We start from the raw sequence: 18,989 nt of genomic DNA on the forward strand, positions 1-18,989 counted from the left end.
CTGTAATACTACAGTACTTGATTTGTGTTCCATGACTATGCAAACTTGGTATTATTAGAAGTGGTCACAGATGTGTAGAGTTGTAAAGGGGGGGAATCACATTTACATATCGTCCCGTCCAGTAATAGAACCAGTGTTTAAAAATGTAAATTGTGGAACACTTCCTTCTCCACCTTCTTTTTGCATAGAATGCTTTGGTCTTTTGCCTAGATTCCATCTGTGACCACTTAGGAGTCAGTGGAAATTAAGTGCTATGGCAAGATGACCTCTTGTTTTGCTGGTGAGCCGAGGTTCCTCCCACCACATTTGTCAGGATTACTGTGTCCTTTCACCACTGCCCACGTCATGAGAACTACACTAACGGACAAGTTGGTTGTGGTCTTTTCAAATGAGGTAACCAACTCAAGGGGCGACATCATATGTATCTGTTGTAAGGCCCCGTGACCCTAGTGAAGGCATATGGAGATGTAGTTACTGTGGAGTCTGTGGTCACGGACATGGTCCTTTCAGCAAGGGACTTGATGAAGCGCAGGTAAGTGGGTTCGGAAGGTTCATGCGGCTCAGTGGGCTCCCGTTTCACCTTTTTGCCGTGGGTTTTCTGAGACACATAGTCCGGGCCGCACTTTTCTTCCTCTTTCTCACGGGCTCTCTCGGCCATTTTGGCTTCCCAGAGCGCCAAGCCGTGTTTTGGCTCATTCATGCTCTTGTGCTGGTAAAAGACAAGCGAGATCCTGGTGGGGTGATTCCTGTTGGGATTCTTTAAAGGGGTCGTGGCGTGCAGCTCGCGCTTTGCACACTCGATGAGAATTGACCCATGAGTTGGAGCCACAGCCACTCCTCCGATGTCAGGATCCAGGAAGCTCTGCTCGCTGTCAGACCAGACCTCATCATTGTCCTCGGTGGCCGAAGGCTGCTTTTCCTGACTGCCAGCCTCGTGTACTTTGTGCAAGCCTTCCTGCACAGAAGGAGTTCTGTCATGGTTAAGACCCGGAAGCACCTTAGATAAGCCATTCGCTGTGTGGGAGAGCATGTCGTTCTCCTTGTTTTGGAGATGCAGAGCATGAAGGGAGCTGTTGAACATGTTTGGAGCTGCACTGTAGTTATGGATTAAATGAGACGCTGGGTGATGCTCACCATTTTTATAGTCTATGTTTGAACTGCTCAAATTGGGCGGTAATCTAGAGGTGGCTCCTATGAAGTGGCCATCCATCTCATGTGTGGAATAAGGAGGAAATGTCCCTACATGGTGTACATTTGGTCTGATAGTACAGCTGCTGAAGGCATCTCCTTGCATATTTTGGTTTCCATAACCTAAGTATTTAGAAGTAAAACTCTGGCTGTTTCCAAACCTTGGCTGGTAAAGTGTGTGGATGGGTGGCAGATTTAGCTTAGAGAGAGGGTCTTGGTTTGGATACCTATAGAGATCCATGGGCTGAGACTGGGGAGAATAGGAGCCCAGATATTGGGAGCAGTTGTCCACTGATATGTTTCCATTGCATTGATATGATGGATACTGGTTACTCTGATTCAAAAGCCCAGGGTAGGGGCTCATGGGATTGGAAGAATTCAAATAGGAACCTGCAGCTTGGGATGAGGTGGAATAGAGGTTCACAGGGTTGGCACCTCCATAAATATCTGAAGTATGCGAAGAGCCTGGGTAAGGGCTCATTGCATTGGGCCGTCTCATGTACAGATTGGTGGATCCAGACGAAGAGTACGAGCTGACCGACTCTGACTGAGAGTTATTAGTTAAGGGGTGATGTGGCTGCTGCTGTGGGGGCTGCTGCTGGGGTTGCTGCAGCTGTGGCGGCTGCTTCTGTGGCTGTGGAAGTTGCTTCTGCAGTTGGGGCTGGGACTGGGGCTGCTGGGACAGCTGCATGACTGGTCCAGGAGGTTGCAGAAGTTCTGTGGACAGGATAAGAGAGAGCAGGGACAAATATGCTTGATTATCATTTTATGAAGGCCAGTGAGGACGTTTACACGCATGTGAGAACCAGGACTAGAATTATGCAAGACCTGTCAAACAAGGGTAAGAGTAACATCAGAGCTCTCTAATCACTGTCGTGCATAATTTTCTGTGTCTAAAGTGTTAGAAATAAAATGGCAGAATCCATAACAGTGCAACTGGGTGAATGGTGGGAAATGTAATAAAACATCCAAAAGCCATTCCACTGAGGGCACCATGTGCTCTGGAGCTTCTGTGCTTTTGATCACACCACACTGTCTACTGAAGTGCCCCGCCCCATCCTCCCCATCTCCCTGCCCTTCCTTGACGCAGTCATCCTTTCTTCAAGAAAGCCTTCTCTAAAGCCAGCTTCTAGTGCTTCTGTAATTCTTGGTCATAGTCACTGCAAACATTAAGTCAGATAAAGCAACAGTCATAATATACTGGATACTGGAATTTATATATAATGGATATTGGAATTATCCATGTTTAGTTCTTTCTTCACCTCACTGTAAAGCAATTCCTTGAGGGAAAGGATCCTGTCTCATTTCACTTTATTTCTCCATTGCCTGGCAAACAATGTTAAATGGGTAAATAAGCAAGAAAATTTGTTATGGAAGATTTAGCAATGCTATGAGAAAAAAAAAATGGCATTCATTTAAATACCCAAAACACCTTATACAATTGGCAAACTCTATTTCATTAGCATGCTTTCCAGGAAGGAAATCCACACAGTTATAGATAGAACTTTAAAGAAACGTTTAGCTTTGCATGTGAAACTGGTAAAAGTCACACTTCTGTTTCATGACTTCGCTTAAGCAAAAAAAAAGAAAAAGTAATATGAGATCAGAACAGATAAATGGAGCTGCAATGGCAGTTCTGAGAACTGAAATGACTACTGCAGAGGCCAGTTAGAAGGAACTAGATGCAAAGTTCTTACTGATTATACTATATAGCTAACTTAAAGGAGCTATCAGGGAGTGGATAGGATTTACTTAGTGTAAATCAACATATCAACAAATATTTATTAAACATCTTTGACATATGATTCTAAATGACTTAGTTTTATCTCTGAGATTCAGAGACAAATCAATCAATAGGGAGATTTGACTTAGTGAAGCAGAGATGGGCGGTTCCAAGCAAAGCAGGATACTAACGCAAAAGATACACATTTTTCTTTTGTTTATGGCTAGGTCAATACCATCTCTTAAATTTGGATATGGACAACATGTTGTATGATTTTATTTTTTAGAGTATTAACTATAGTCATAAAGCAAGAAGCTTTAGAAAGAGAATATTCACTAGGCATTGATAAATAATGCTCTATTGCTATAACTATAGATGTGATCTAGTTTGATGGGTAAAAGTTTTATAAGAACTGTATGTGGAGCCCCCTTGCATACCTCAGACTCAACCTGGCTAAGGAAAGGTATCTTGTTCTCCTGCCCTTCCCCTTCCATATCTCAATAAATAGTACTATTATCTGGGCTTATAACTTTAGAGTCATCTTTAACTATTTTTTCTCCTTCATTCTAATGGTTTTTTCACTGATGTATTGATAATCATTTTGGAAGAATTCGCTTCTATCATCTTCACTACACCAAAGTTCAAGCTCTTTTTATCTCCCTCTTGGTTGACTGCATCTGTCTCCAAGCTATTAGTTACTCTACCTCCAATTTGGCTTGCCAGTCATTGCTAATAACTAATTTCACCACATCACTTACCATAAAACTCTGCCATTTATTAGAAAATAAAATCCAAACTTCCTCCTCAAACTGGGGCTAATGGTGCAACATCTCATTACATCTCCAAGAACAAAGCCTGGGCCTTGCTACCTTAGAGAAAATTCTGGTATGGAACGAAGACCATGGCTGAACTTAACCTTCCAGAATCAACAATGTTCACTTTTAAAATGTGTCATCTAACACAAGAATCTACAGCACTTCACGTTAGATTTACCTGCCAGCTGTTTAGCCTGGCTTGCATTTTCAGTCTGTTTCAGACGAGATGCGGCTGACTTTTCTTTTTCACTCTTATTTGTGCTGGTCTCCAAAGAGGAAAGCTTTTCAGCTGCAGCTTTCTTGGCTTCTAGTTTCCTCTGTCGGCCTGTCTTGACCGGCTCTGCTAACATCCTGACCTTCCGCCGAAAAGAACTCAGTACCTGAATGGCACCGTTTCGTTTTTTCTCCTCCTGAGCTTCTACACTGCCAAATTCATCAACATCAGAGACTTTGTAGAGAGGCAGAACATGGAGCTGCTCATCCTCAGGTTTTCCTCCAATTTCTCGATTGTCTTCTCTGGTGAGGGTGCATACCTGGCAGGGGAGTAAGAGAGCACAGCTTCAGTTTCAGTCCAAATGAAAGCTGGTGTGTGTGAGTTTCTCCTCAGTATTTAGATTCATGGTGCTGGCCTACTGGACCAGATTGGTTTGTTACCCTAAAACCATGTTTGTCTATTAATGAAGACTGCATCAAAATGGTACATCAAGATAAATAAGTTCATTTTTTTTTTTAATCTATCAGGAATTGTTACTTGTAGTGACCCTGTTCCTCACAGACATTTCTAAGCGAAGAAACTGTACTGTACCCAAAGTGTAGCAATCTTCCACTTTTCACACTTAACAAAATAGATGTGCTAGAGGTGAAGCCTCTTCAAAAAAGAAACTACAAGTTTCCTCCACCAAAACGACTTCCTCTGTTTTTGGTAATATCACATTCGCCTCATTTCATACTTTTGTGCACAAAGAAATTTCACATCTTTCTTCACACCTAACTCTCCTTAACTGTGTTTAGGAAATTTGCACCAGATACCAAAGTGAAATCTAAATAATGTAAAACTAAAGATTTGATTCATATGTAACTTAATGCTGTTTCCACCTTTCTTTTCTCTCCTCTATACTCTGTGAAATCTAACTTATTGTTTCTCTTCTTTCTCATTTCTTTTCTAAAAAGGAAAAAAAGCTACTTCTGCTGCTCTGATAACTTGATGGTACTTTTTTTTTTTTGGTTGGCCACAATCACATTGGCTTTGAAAGACTGTTGGTTTTGAAATACTAGCTTTGAGTATTGAGGGTTTTTAATTGAGAAAATGTGACCACAATTATTTAAAACCCAAGGTAACATAAAAATCATTGAGAGATATGCTTGAAAGGAATGTGATTGTTAGATTTATGTTTGTAAATAAGTTTAACGTGTGATGGTATTAAAATGGTACACATAAGTCATCCCAAATCCTTGTCTCTGACCATCTGTCACCTTTTCCCACAATTTATCCCTACTCACTTCTACTTCTCTTGTGCAGCTTCCATCTAACCTTACATAAATTGCAGTCTATCAGAGGTAAATTCCCCTCCACTTAAAAATTTCTTCTTCCTCTGCCTGCTCCCCATCTCCTTGCTGAAGAGGAATCTGGTTATCTTCAGGACCAACTATAGCTCCATCTATCATTTGAGCCTCCAAATGAGCAGATGTTCAATACCTGATTAGTGATGATATAAGATACTATAGATGATAAGCCTCGTGTTTGTTCTCCTGGATCAAAAGTTAGCAAACTTGGGTTAGTGGCCAGTCTGCCTTGCAGCCTGTTTTTTTGTATGGCCAGTGAATTAAGATTTTTTTTTTTCATTTTTAAAGAACTTTTTATTGGGAGGGACCCAAAGAACATTACAGAGATCCTATGTGGCCTGCAAAGCTTTTTAACAGAAAGTGTCCAACCCCTGCTCTAAATTATAGGTATTAATACCTTCTCTGCTTTTCAACAAAAATTTCAAACCAGCTTCCTCAAATTACTTCTACTGCCTCTCTGAATTATTTTCTCCTCTGTAATAGAACTATAGTGCCTGCCTTATATTTTCCACGTTAGGTCTCATCTTCCTCAGATACACTTAAATCTATGTTGATGACTCACTGTTGTTCCGTCGCTCAGTCATGTCTGATTCTTTGTGACCCCATGGACTGCAGCATACCAGATATGCCTGTCCCTCACCACCTCCTGAAGTTTGCCCAAGTTCATGTCCATTGCACTGGTGATGCCACCCAGCCATCTCATCCTCTGATGCCCTCTTCTCCTTCTGCCCTCAATCTTTCTCAGTATCAGGGACTTTTCCAATGAGTTGGCTGTTTGCATCAGATGACCAAAATACTGGAGCTTCACCTTCAGCATCAGTCCTGCCAATGAGTATTCAGGGTTGATTTAAGACTGACTGGTTTGCTCTCCTTGCTGTCCAGGGGACTTTCAGGAGTCTTCTCCAGCACCACAGTTTGAAGGCTTCAATTCTTTGGCATTCTGGAGGAGGGAATGGCAAACCATTCCAGTATGCTTGCCATCAGAACCTCACGAACTGATGACTCATTAGGTTGATTAATTTATAGTTTCTATACTTGAGCTTTTTCATTCTTTATCTCCATCCTGGGTCATTATCACCCTAGGTGCAAGGCCACACCCTGAGTTTTATTGGTATAGAACACACTGCTCCCTCCTAAGATGGATCCATTTTCTCCCCTTAGCAAAGTTTCCAATTAAGGGCAATTCATTTCACTGACTGTAATATGTAGCTACAATAGGTGGTTTTGGCCTTTGACCCTTCTATAGTGGTTACTGTGACAAAGGCGACACATTTTTCATGTATCTTCTCTATGTAGGTTAGACTGGTATCTTGGCTTGTGTATGACTTTTTGATGAACTGATTATAACCTACCAGATATTTGATACTAAATTCTGAATGCTGTTTTTTGACATCCAATTATAGCTAGCAATGTTTAGTCACCAGTTTAGATTAGCACCAAGAATGTTCATGATTTTCACGTACTTCTCAACAGTTTTCCACTGATATGCCAACCTGTTATACGAGTACTAGTTATGCCAAGTAAGGTCACTTGCACCAGCAATCATTCATGAAAACACTGGTCGCTACGATGGCATCTGCAGGAAGCAGAGTACTCTAATTAAATGCTGCCAGCTTCCGTCCTCTACTCTTCAATAGCACACGCTGCTAACCTGTCCTCAGCCCCACCTACCAGTGTGCTGCCATTCTGCATGTTTTGCAAGTCTCTGTGGGCGTGAGCACAGAAGTCCAAACACGCGGTGACCCCTGAGAATGGACGGCCTTCCTTCAGACCCAGACGGCACTCTGGTGCTCTGTGTTCATATTCAATCTGAAAAATAGAAGTGTGTCTATGAGTGGGAAGGACTGAGGCATCTGAAATTCTTAGGCACACATTTGAGAAAACAGTTTAAGACAGGTATACTGAGCAGGTCAAAAAATTCCTTAGTATTATATTTTATATCCCCAAACACAATGGAATGAGGTGAAATGGGGCAAATGCTTTGACATAGTAAAGTTTTTAGAGTGTTATTGAGATATAATTGACTTATACTTTAAATATATGCTGTTTAATATATATATATATCAAACAGTACACTATATATATGTGAAACCATTGCCACAAACAAAATAATGTACATATCCATCTTTCCCCAAAGTTTCCTCATGCCTCTTTACTTTCATGCCTCCTACTTTTTTCTCCAGTAAGTAAGTAAGTAAGTAAGTAAGTAAGTAAGTAAGTGAAAGTCACTCAGTCGTGTCTGACTCTTTGTGACCCCATGGACTATACAGTCCGTGGAATTCTCCAGGCCAGAATGCTGGAGTGGGTAGCCTCTCCCTTCTCCAGGGGATCTTCCCAACCCAGGGGTTGAACTGGGGTCTCCCACATTTCAGGCGGATTCTTTATCAGCTGAGCCACATGACTTTCTTCTCAAGCGCAAACTACTGATCCGCTTTGTTACTAGAGATTAGTTTGTATTTTCTAGAATTTTATACAAATGGATACATTTTGAGTTAATTTTCATATAGGGTGTCAGAATAAGAGTCAAAGAATTTTTTTTCCATGTGGATATTCAACTGTTCAAACACCAGTGGGTAAAAAAAGTTTATACTTATCCCATTGAATTGCCTTTGTTGAAAATCACTTGACCATACATGTTGAATCTATTTCCAGACTATCTATTCTGATCTTTTGTTATGTAATATGAGAAGGCAATGGCACCCCACTCCAGTACTCTTGCCTGGAAAATCCCATGGATGGAGGAGCCTGGTAGGCTGCAGTCCATGGGGCCGTGAAGAGTCGGACACGACTGAGCGACTTCACTTTCACTTTTTACTTTCATGCATTGGAGAAGGAAATGGCAACCCACTCCAGTGTTCTTGCCTGGAGAATCCCAGGGACAGAGGAGTCTAATGGGCTGCCGTCTATGGGGTCGCACAGAGTTGGACACGGCTGAAGCGACTTAGGAGCAGCAGCAGCAGCAGCAGTGTACAGGCACGTGTATGTGTGTGTAGGCCAATAACTAACTGTCTTAATTACTAGTAAATGTAGATTTGTAGTAAATCTTGAAATCCTGGAGTATAAATATTCAAATTTTGGTCTTTAAAAAACTGTTTGACTACTATGCGTTCTTTACACTTCTCTCTCTATATTTTGGCGTCACCTTGTCAACTCCTTCAGAACACCTGGTAAGATATTGGTAGGTCATGTACTGAATCCATTGATTAATTTGGGAAAAACTGACAAATAATATTTAGTCTTGTGATCCATGAACACTGCATATCTTCCAGTTATTTAGGTCTTCTATAATGTCTCTCAGCAGTGTTGTGTAGTTTTCAGTGCATAGGTCTTAAACAGTTCTGTCAAATATGTAGCTATGGATTTCATTTTTGATGCTACTGGTTTTCATTTCAACTTTTAATTGTTTATTGCTAGTATATAGAAAATATAATTTGCAACTGTTGTAAACCATTTATTAGTTCTAGGTGTTTTTTTTGGTAGATTCTTTGGAATTTTCCATGTAGATACACATGTTGTCTGCAAATAAGGACAGTTTTATTTCTTCATATTCAAATCTGTATCCTTGCCTTCTGCACTGTCTAAAATTTCCAGTTAGATGTTGAATAGAATAAGCTACAAGGATATTTATACAGCACAAGGAACACAGCTGAAAATTTACAATAATTATAAATGAAGTATAATCTTCAATAGTTGTGAATATCTGTGTTGTACATGTGAAACTCATGTGGTAAATCAACTATACCTCAATTAAAAAAATTAGGATGCCACAAAAAGCTTGCTGCTAAGATGAAAACTGAAAACCTATCCTGAATTTTATTAAGCAAACATCCATTTGATAAAGAATTATGTATTTATTTTTATTACTGTATGACAACTGTATATTAAACTTATATTTATAAATGTGGCACAGAGAACATTGTCAACAAACAGTAAAACCTAGTTGAGAAGTTAAAAGAAAGATGTTAACTAGAAGTGGTAAGAATGGTCGTCCTTTTCTTATTCTGAGTAATGTGTTTTTTTGTTTTTTAATTTTAGGTTTCCATTTATTGAGTTTTCACAGATGTCAAAGGTCTACCTTAGATAATGGGCATGATCCCATCACAAAATGGATGCACGGCTCAGATGGTAAAGAATCTGCCTCCAATGCAAATTTGATCAATGCAGATCAACCCAGGTTCAATCTCTGGGTCAGGAAGATGCCCTGGAGTAGGAAATGGCAACCCACTCCAGTATTCTTACCTGGAGAATTCCATAGATAGAGGAGCCTGGTGGGCTATAGTCCATGGGGTCACAAAGAGTCAGACAGAACTGAGCAAACACTTACTTTTTATCACAAAATAACATTAAAAAGTTTCATGTCATAAAATAGAGTAAAGCAAATTACAGTTCTACCTTGAACAAGTTAAGGAATGAAATGCTTCTTTAACTTGCTGCCATGCTGTAAAAACACTAAGCACTTTAGTTGCTGCTGCTGCTGCTGCTAAGTCGCTTCAGTCGTGTCCGACTCTGCGCAATCCCATAGACGTCTGCCCACCAGGCTCCCCCGTCCCTGGGATTCTCCAGGCAAGAACACTGGAGTGGGTTGCCATTTCCTTCTCCAAGGCATGAAAGTGAAAAGTGAAAGTGAAGTCGCTCAGTCGCTTTCAGTCTTTCACCATTACTCATGTTAGCTTTAGGTTTTTCATCTATGCCCTTTATTAGGCTGAGACATTTTCCTTCTATGGATGTTAAATCTTGTCAAATGCCTTTTCTCTGTTGAATATTTTTCCCCCAATATGTTGGTTAATACAGTGAATCACATTGATTGATCTTTGACTGTTAAATGAACTGTTCCTGAAATAAACTCCATTTGATCATGATGTATTATTCCTTTTACACCATTATTGGATGTATTTGCATGAAATTTTGTTAAGAACTTTCATAGTAATATTCATGAAGATCATTGGACTTTATTTTTTATTTGATGTCCTTTTCTGATTTTAGCATCAGGATATTTCCAGTCTCATAGAAGGAATTGGGAAGTATTTACTCCTTTGCTATTTTCTAGAAGAATTTCCATTGTTATCTCTTTCTTAAATAATGGGTAAAATTTGGAAGGAAAATCATTTGGGTTTGGAGTTTTCTTTTTGAGAAAGTTTTTACTTATAATTTCTTTACTAGACACAGAAGTATTTGTGGTATTTATTTTCTTTCTTAAAATTTATTTTTAATTGGAGGATAATTGCTTTAGAATGTTGTATTGGCTTCTGCCATGCAACAATGTGAATCAGTCATAAATAGACATATATGTCTACCCTCCCCCAAACCCCGCACCCATCCCAGCCCTCTACATCGTCACAGAGTACTGTGTTGAGCTCCTTGTGTTATACAGCAGCTTCCCATTAGCTGTCTATTTTACATATGCTAATGTATATGACTTGCTTCACTCTGTGTAATAGGCTCTAGGTTCATCCACCTCACTAGAACTGACTCAAATGTGTTCATTTTTATGGCTGAGTAATATTCCATTGTATATATGTACCACAACTTCTTTATCCATTCATCTGTCAGTGGAAATCTAGGTTTCTTCCACGTCCTACTTATTTTTTCTTTAGTAACCTTTGGTAATTTGTGCCTTTTAAGGACTTTGTTCATTTCATCTAAGTCATTGATTTTATTTTCATAAAGTTTTAATAATATTTTCTATTATTAATTTGTAGGATCTACAGTGATTTCTCATCTCTAATTCTTGATATTGACAATTTGTACCTTCTATTTTTTTATTGATTAAACTGACTCAAAGAAATAGCTTTTGGCTTCACTGATATATTTTGTTTTCTGCATTCTATTTTATTGATTTCTGTTCCTAACTTCTGCTTTTCTTTCCTTCTGTTTCTTATAAGGCTAAAAGTATTCCTTTTCTCCAAGTTTCACAGGGTAGAAGATCACTGATTTGAGGCTTTATACTCTTTTGATATAACTGTTTGATGCTATAAATCTTTCTTTAAGCAAGGATTCAAAGTTGCATCCCACAGATTTCAATGCCACATCTTCATTTTCATTCAGTCTGAAATAGTTTCTTTGTTGAGATTTGTGATTTTTACTTTGTAGGGTCAGAGAACATACTTCGTGACTTTTAAATTTACTGATAGTTAATATTCTGGGTCACCAAACAATTATCTTGGTAAATCATCCTTGTACACTTGAAATTAATGTTAACTCTGTCATTGTGTGGGGAGTTTTATACATGCCAATAACATCAATTTGGTTAAAAGTGCTGTTCAAGTCTTCTGTTCCCTTATTAATTTTCTGTCCACTTGTTCTAACAGTCATTGAGAAAGATATACTGAAAATTGATTGCGGTTGGAGATTTCTTAGTTCTATCAGTTTTTGTTTAATATAATTTGAAGCTATTTATTATATACATAGTTAGGATTATGTTGTCTTGCTAACCTGACCTTTTTATCACTATGAAATCATCTTTATAATATTTTCTGCCATGAAATCTACCTTGCTATTGATATCACTCCAGCTTTTGATTGACATTAGTACAATATTTCTTGGTTCTTGCTTTTTAAAATCATAATTGTTTTACATCAGTGTGATTATTCAATATCACAAGCTCTACCTTTTAAGTTGGGAGTGGTAAAAAAATTTACTTTTAATGTGTTTTTTTTATATTGCTGGGATTAAATATACCATATGCTATTTGTTTTATATTTGTTTTATCTTTGGTTCCATATTTTTAAAAATGCTTTGGGATTCTATTCTCATCTCTTTACTGGGGGGCTATACACTTTTTTTTAGTGGCTGCTTATTTTAAAGTTTATAGTGCAGTGTAATAGTTTATCCATATAGTATTATATTATTCCATATATAAGAATCTTACAACCGTATACTTCCAATTCCCCAGCTTCTGCACTTTTACATGTTATGAGCCTTAAATTACATTTTAAATATATTTTAAAATACCAAATTATCTTTTAAAGAAAATTTTTTAAATAAGGGAAAAAGTCTTTTTTCTTAAATATCTACGATTTATGATGTCTTCATTCCTTTTTGTCAATGCAGATTTCTGTCTAGTATTTTTCTATCAGAGGGCTTCCTTTAACATTTTTGAAGTGTTAGTCTGCTGGTGGCAAATTATTTCAACTTTGGTAGGTCTGAAAAAAATTTTTTATTTTGCCTTCAGTTTTTAGAGTCTTTACTGATTTCAAGGTTGATAGTTTTATTTATTTATTTTTCCCAGTACTTTAAAGATGTTTCTTTTTTTTTCTTGCATTTGTTTATGTCTATTATCATTTTTTCTCTATAAATAATGTCTTTTCTTTCCCCTCCTCCATCTGCTCTTCATGTTTTTTATTTTAATATGACTTTATGTAGCATTCTTTGTTAATCTCTACCCCCGCTCCCCACAACCTCTATTTGGGGCTTGCTGAGCTTCTTCTGGGATCAATGGGTTTATTGTTTTGAACAAACTTGAAGAGTAATTGGCCATTATATTTTAAAATATTCTCTGTCCTCCTCCTGGGATTCTAATTACACATATATTAGGGTAATAATACTGTGCCATAGGCATTTGATCAATTCATTTTATTTTTCAGTTTCGCTTTTCCTCTTTCACACTGGGACATTTCTATCACCACATATTCAAGCTCACTAATCTGCTGTTAATTCCATCTACTGTATTTTTTATTCAGATATTATGTTTTTCATCTCTAGAAGTTCAGTATGGGTCTGATGTCTTCTTAGCTGTTTCTAAAGTCATGCTCATACTTTCCTCTATTGTCTTGAGCAAATGAAATATTAGCGATTTTAATGCCCTTGTCAATATATTCTTATCATATATCATTTCTGGAACTATTTCTGTTGATTGCTCCCTACCCCTGCCCCCAATTATGGATCATATTTTCTAGTTTCTTTGTATATCTGGTAATTTTTGATGAGTTACTATACACTATTAATTCCATCTAAAAAAAATTTTTTTTTTGTTCTCAGATGCTGTTATGTGTGTGTACTCAGTTGTGTCTGACTCTTTGTGACCCCATGGACTGTAGCCTGCCAAGCTCCTTTGCCATGGAATTTCCCAGGTAAGAATACTGGAGTGGGTTGCCATTTCCTCCTCCAGGGGATCTTCCTGACTGAGGGATCAAACCCACATTTCTTGCATCTCCTGCATTGGCAGACGGTTTCTTTGCCACTGCGCCATCTGGGAAAACCACCCCCCACCCCCACTAAGTTTGTTGGAATCAGTTTGATCCTTTCAAGGCTTGCTTTTAAACATTATTAGATGGAACCAGAACAGCCTAATCTACTTCTGTTACCAAGGCCAGGAAATTCTAAATACTCTACTTAATATCTTTCATGTTAGGGTGTCTTTTCCTTCTGGATGGTATTAACAATAACTAGTCCAAGTCCTGTATAAAATCAAAGGATTGTTTTGCCTCTTTTGATGATTCTTTCCATGGCCCTGGTAATCTCTTCACATGCATGGAACATTCAGTACACAGCTGAAGACTCTACAGATCTCTGGAGCTCTTCTCAATGAAGCATTCTTCTCTTTGGGACTCTGAATTGTGAATTCCAGCACTTTTACCGAATTCTGAACTTCGTATCCTAACACAGAGAAAACCATGGCATCTGTGTAGGTTCCTCCTTCCTGCCTGAAGCCTAATGTGCTCTTTAGGAAGTAAGCTGGGGTAACTGTAAGTTTACCTTTTAAAATTCCCTTCTCTTAAGTGTTAGTATCTTGAGTTACTTATTGTCTTATATCTAAAAACTACTGTTTTGTGTATTTTTCCTTTTTTTTTTAAATGTGTGAAAGTAAATCAGTTTCTGCTAATCCACCATGGCTAGAAGCTGAAGTCATAACATGATAAAGTTTGTGATGGCTTGAATATTATTTACTATTAGGTTTATACAACATTTTTGAGAGACTGGCTAAAGGTAAACAACCACTCTATTTCACAAACCACAGTGGTTTGTGACTATTTAGTCCATGCTGTGGTCTAGTTAGCTTTATTCTGTTCCTTGAATAAAAATGATACAAAATCTATTTGAGTTTTAGACTTATGCCATCTTAGAAGAAACACCATGCAGGAGTCTGTGAATGAATGACTGGAAATTAATCGGTCTGGAAGACAGTTCTAAGTGGATGACTTTCTGATGGTGTAAAGCTGTGCTGTTCAATTTGGTAGCTAGCAGCCACATGTGGCAATTTAAATTTAAATTAATTAAAATGAAAATTTCATTAAATCAACTGCACTATCCACATATGAAGTATTCAGTAACTGCATGTAGCTAGTAACTACCATTCTAAACAGTGTAGATAGGAAATAGTTCCACTGTCATAGAAAGTTCTCTTGGTCTAAAATGTCATCTCCACATATGATGAAAGCACATGATTTTAAGATTTAAGCCTGCTAATTCAGGCCTAAACTTTAGTGGTAAGATAATCATAGAAAAGACAGAGAAATACAAATCTACTGGAAGATATGAAGGTGTATTTAAATTAAGAAAATATATTCTCATATCATGGAGCTGACAGAAAAAATGCTGTGAAGACCCAATGAAGCTTAACTTTAGCAGTAAGACTTTATGAAATCAAGGACTAAAGCAAGGAAAAACATGCATATGTGAGAAATAAAGGTATTATATTCAGTTGGGGAAAAGGAGGCAAAGACCAAATAACAGACCTTGGCAGCATCCATAACTTTTATGTTTTACATATTCTGTAGGAACGATCACATGGCTGTTTTTCAGATCTCTAAACCATGTTAAGCTATATGGATAAATATTTCCAATAGTACCTACCATGAAATTAAAAAAAACACCTTATTCATCCTTAGCCATTAGATGGTTTAGTTTATATAGACACTATGTCTATTTTTTAATGTATGAATGTATGTATGCATTTTATGGTGGTAACACAACATGAGAGCTACAATTTTAGAAAATGTTTAAATTTGTTGATTATAGGTACAATTATACAGTAGATCTCTAGACATTATTGATTGTGCTTAACCAAAACTTTATGCCAACTGGTTAGGCTCCTTTGTCCATGGGATTTCCCAAGCAAGAATACTAGAGTGGGTTGCCAATTCTCCAGGGGATCTTCCTGACCCAGGGATCAACCTGGGTCTCCTGCACTGGCAAGCAGATTCTTTACCACTGAGTTACCAGGGAAGCCCATAGTACATCTACACATTTGCTCATATACAAATATTAAAACATATCTAAGGAATTATATATAATCATAATCATGTTGTTATAACTTAAAAATCTGAGGCTCCTTCGTATTTTAGATATTCCAGGTTTAGGAAATGCATAAAATACTCCAAACACAAATAGAGGAGAATACAGATGCTTAGATAATCATGTTTGTATGATACAGTCTATAGTAAGAATCAAAGGAGTAAGGTGAACATCAATGCTGCTTGTTCTGTCCCATTTCTCAGCTAAAACCATTTGATTAATAACCTCTATAAAAAATTCATTCAACAGAAAATGGCCAAACTTGAAATCTAGCAATATAGACTCAATTCATTTTCTTTTTATAGCTTGATTTATTGTGTTGCTTACCCAGAGCTGTTTTACAACAGTATCAAACCATTCCTTATACTTTCCTGTGACACTGATTAAAACAGGTAAGGTTGTAAAATAACAATATTAATCCCACTGTTATTAACCACATTTAAAACAGTCATATATACATCTCTAAAAATCTAGGTGTGACATAAAACAACTTATAAAGAGACAATCATTAAAGTTGCCCTCTTTGCTACTTAAAAAAAAAAGTGAATTGGGGTTTGAGGAAAATGTTGATGTCCACATGTTAAAGAATAACTAAACTGTTAATTAGAATTGGTCCCGTCTCTGCTGTAGACCAATCTAGTCCCCTTAGAGTCTTTAACATTGTTAAGTACTGCAAATAACAATGTTTGCAAAAATGTTGCCCTTCATACTTCCTCATACTTCCTCATATCCCCACTGCTGCATACTCTGAATACCTTCTCATCACTTCCAGCTTTCCCCATCTATCAGTCTTCCTCTTAAATCTTTAACCTCTCCTATTCCATTGTTCCTACCCACCCCCCCCCCCCACGCCATTTCTTCAATGGTTTCTCTTCCTCCACTCACCCCTAAACTGTTAAATGTCAAAATCATTAGCCCCTTCTCATCTTTATAATCTCCACTCTGAAAAATTACATTTACTACTAACTACTTCCTGCATTTTGATAACTCCCACAGTGCTAACTTGGATTTTTTTTTTTCTGATTGTTTTTCTAATTATCCTAGAAATATGTCAAATCTAGCATGTCCAAAATGACATTTATCTTCTCATTATCTCCTCCAAACTTAATTTTCTTCACTGATTCCTAATACTGATTAATAACCACCTAAGCCAGAAATTTGGTGGATCCTCAAGTTCTCCTTTGCTCATCCTCAAATCCAATTGGTCACTATCAGTTCCACCTCAAATATTTCATATATTTATTTCATTTTATCACTGCTGCTATTTTGTTAAGTCAGGACCTTAACATGTCTTGCCCAATGGCTGCAATAGTTTACTTCTTTAATCTTCCATTAATCTACTGCATTTCATTTATTTGGCTTGAGTAGCCATATAGAGTTAAAACACTTCACTCTCACCACTTCCCTGGTGGCTCAGACAGTAAAAAATCTGCTGGCAATGTGGGAGGCCTGGCTTGATCCCTGGGTCAGGTAGATCCCCTGGAGGAGGGCATGGCAACCCACTCCAGTTTTCTTGCCTGGGGAATCCCATGGACAGAGGAGCCTGATAGGCTCCAGTCCACGGGGTTGCAAAGAGTTGGACACAACTGAGCAACTAACACTCACTTTCAACCTTATAGAGTTAAACCGCTTCACCCTCACTGCCCCCAATATACACTTAGAACACCCCAGTGATAGGCCTCTTGTCTTCAGGATTTTAAAGTTCAAAGATCTTTGTATGGCCTCCAAGGCCATTTACAGCTCTCCTCTACTCAGGGAGAAGCTTTTATTCCTTCAGAAATGTGTGCATACCTCTATCCCAGCTGTTATCATTTTTTTCTATAGTTGGCATTTTACATTCCTCCTCTAAAGAAGGAGTTTATTGAAACCGTGTCGACTTCATGGTCTTTTGCCTCCTTCATGAGCACCTCTAAACAAGTCACCAAGCCTTCCATATAGGCACAACCTGGCACACACTTAGAAAACAGGGGGAAACTAGCAAAATCTAATATATCTCATCACATGTATATACACTTACAAAGTGGTACACCCATAGCTTTATATGTATAGCCTTGCTATGAAAACAGTTAACAGGTGGTTAACAGGTGGTTGGAACTATAGTTTGAATCATATAATTTAATTAACCACTAAAGCCTGTCTATAGAGATAAAATTATCCATATGAGAACAAGATTAGTAAGCAAAACAGCTTGTGAGCCTTAAAAACTCATTATCTTTACAGATTAAAAGACCAGAATTATGCTCTTTTGGATGGTATAACTTTCATGTATCAAAAACAGAACACTACAGTGGCTTCAACAATTAGGAAGAGAAAAAGTTAGATAAAAGAAAAACATTGCTTCGAAAATATTTCTGGAAAGACAGGTAGGTCATCAATAATGAGTAAATAAAGTGTCTCCATAACTGTCAATAACTGTTTAAACTTACCTGATTATTATATGCATCAGGTGCAAGTTTCTTGTACGTTGGTGCCATAAGAGTGGACAGGTTTTGTAAATGAGACTCCAGCTTCTCTTCCTGTATAAAATGAATAATTCTGCATATTAAATCCCAAATCCATTCTATCCATATATGAAAGGTGATTAATTAGATTTTTTTCACCTACATTTTAGATCCAAATCACTAATAGCATCTCTTATTAAATAACTGACATCTTAACACACGATTTCTAGGTGAAAAGCATAGACCATTTATAACCTATTTTTGTTTGTGTTGTTAAGGCAATGGCACCCCACTCCAGTACTCTTGCCTGGAGAATCCCATGAACGGAGGAGCCTGGTGGGCTGCAGTCCATGGGGTCACTAAGAGTCGGACACGACTGAGCGACTTCACTTTCACTTTTCACTTTCATGCATTGGAGAAGGAAATGGCAACCCACTCCAGTGTTCTTGCCTGGAGAATCCCAGGGACAGGGGAGCCTGTTGGGCTGCCGTCTGTGGGATCGCACAGAGTTGGACATGACTGATGTGACTTAGCAGCAGCAGCAAATGTCTGTCACTTTGTTATTTTAATAAGATTAATCCATTTTATACTTTGCATGCATTTTATTAATATGTCTATACTAGTAGTAGATTAGGAGAATGAAGCCATATCATTTTAAAAGGTCACATTCTCTACTCCTCTCCAGTTAGTGGCCAAGGAAGATGAGGTGTTGAAAGGATTCGTTTGGTTTAACCTGTTTCCAATCTTTATATTTTTAAATGTTTATAAAAATAGCATTTCAGAATTTGAAATATCGCCATAGAACTAAAAATGGATAAGAAAGCTGTGGTACATATACACAATGGAGTATTACTCAGCCATTAAAAAGAATACATTTGAATCAGTTCTAATGAGGTGGATGAAACTGGAGCCTATTATACAGAGTGAAGTAAGCCAGAAGGAAAAACACCAATACAGTATACTAACGCATATATATGGAATTTAGAAAGATGGTAACAATAACCCTGTATACGAGACAGCAAAAGA

The 18,989-nt window shown here is 37.8% G+C and overlaps 1 protein-coding gene across 3 annotated transcripts in view; it reads right to left on the reverse strand.

The window, feature by feature from the left end:
• Positions 1-6: 6 nt before the first annotated feature.
• The window catches only part of TET2 (tet methylcytosine dioxygenase 2), a 142,144-nt gene continuing 123,161 nt past the window's right edge, over positions 7-18,989 (reverse strand). For all 3 annotated transcript variants that reach the window (XM_010848258.1, XM_010848257.1, XM_010848259.1), the window contains exons 8-11: positions 17,949-18,038; positions 6,961-7,098; positions 3,905-4,259; positions 7-1,905 (exon numbers count right to left, since the gene is read on the reverse strand). In XM_010848258.1, the coding sequence (XP_010846560.1) occupies positions 416-1,905; positions 3,905-4,259; positions 6,961-7,098; positions 17,949-18,038 (2,073 nt within the window). In that variant the 3' untranslated portion in view covers positions 7-415. The remainder of the gene's footprint in view (positions 1,906-3,904; positions 4,260-6,960; positions 7,099-17,948; positions 18,039-18,989) is intronic.

This window comes from Bison bison, unplaced genomic scaffold (assembly GCF_000754665.1).
Source record: "Bison bison bison isolate TAMUID 2011002044 unplaced genomic scaffold, Bison_UMD1.0 scf7180017864263, whole genome shotgun sequence".
NCBI lineage: Eukaryota > Metazoa > Chordata > Mammalia > Artiodactyla > Bovidae > Bison > Bison bison.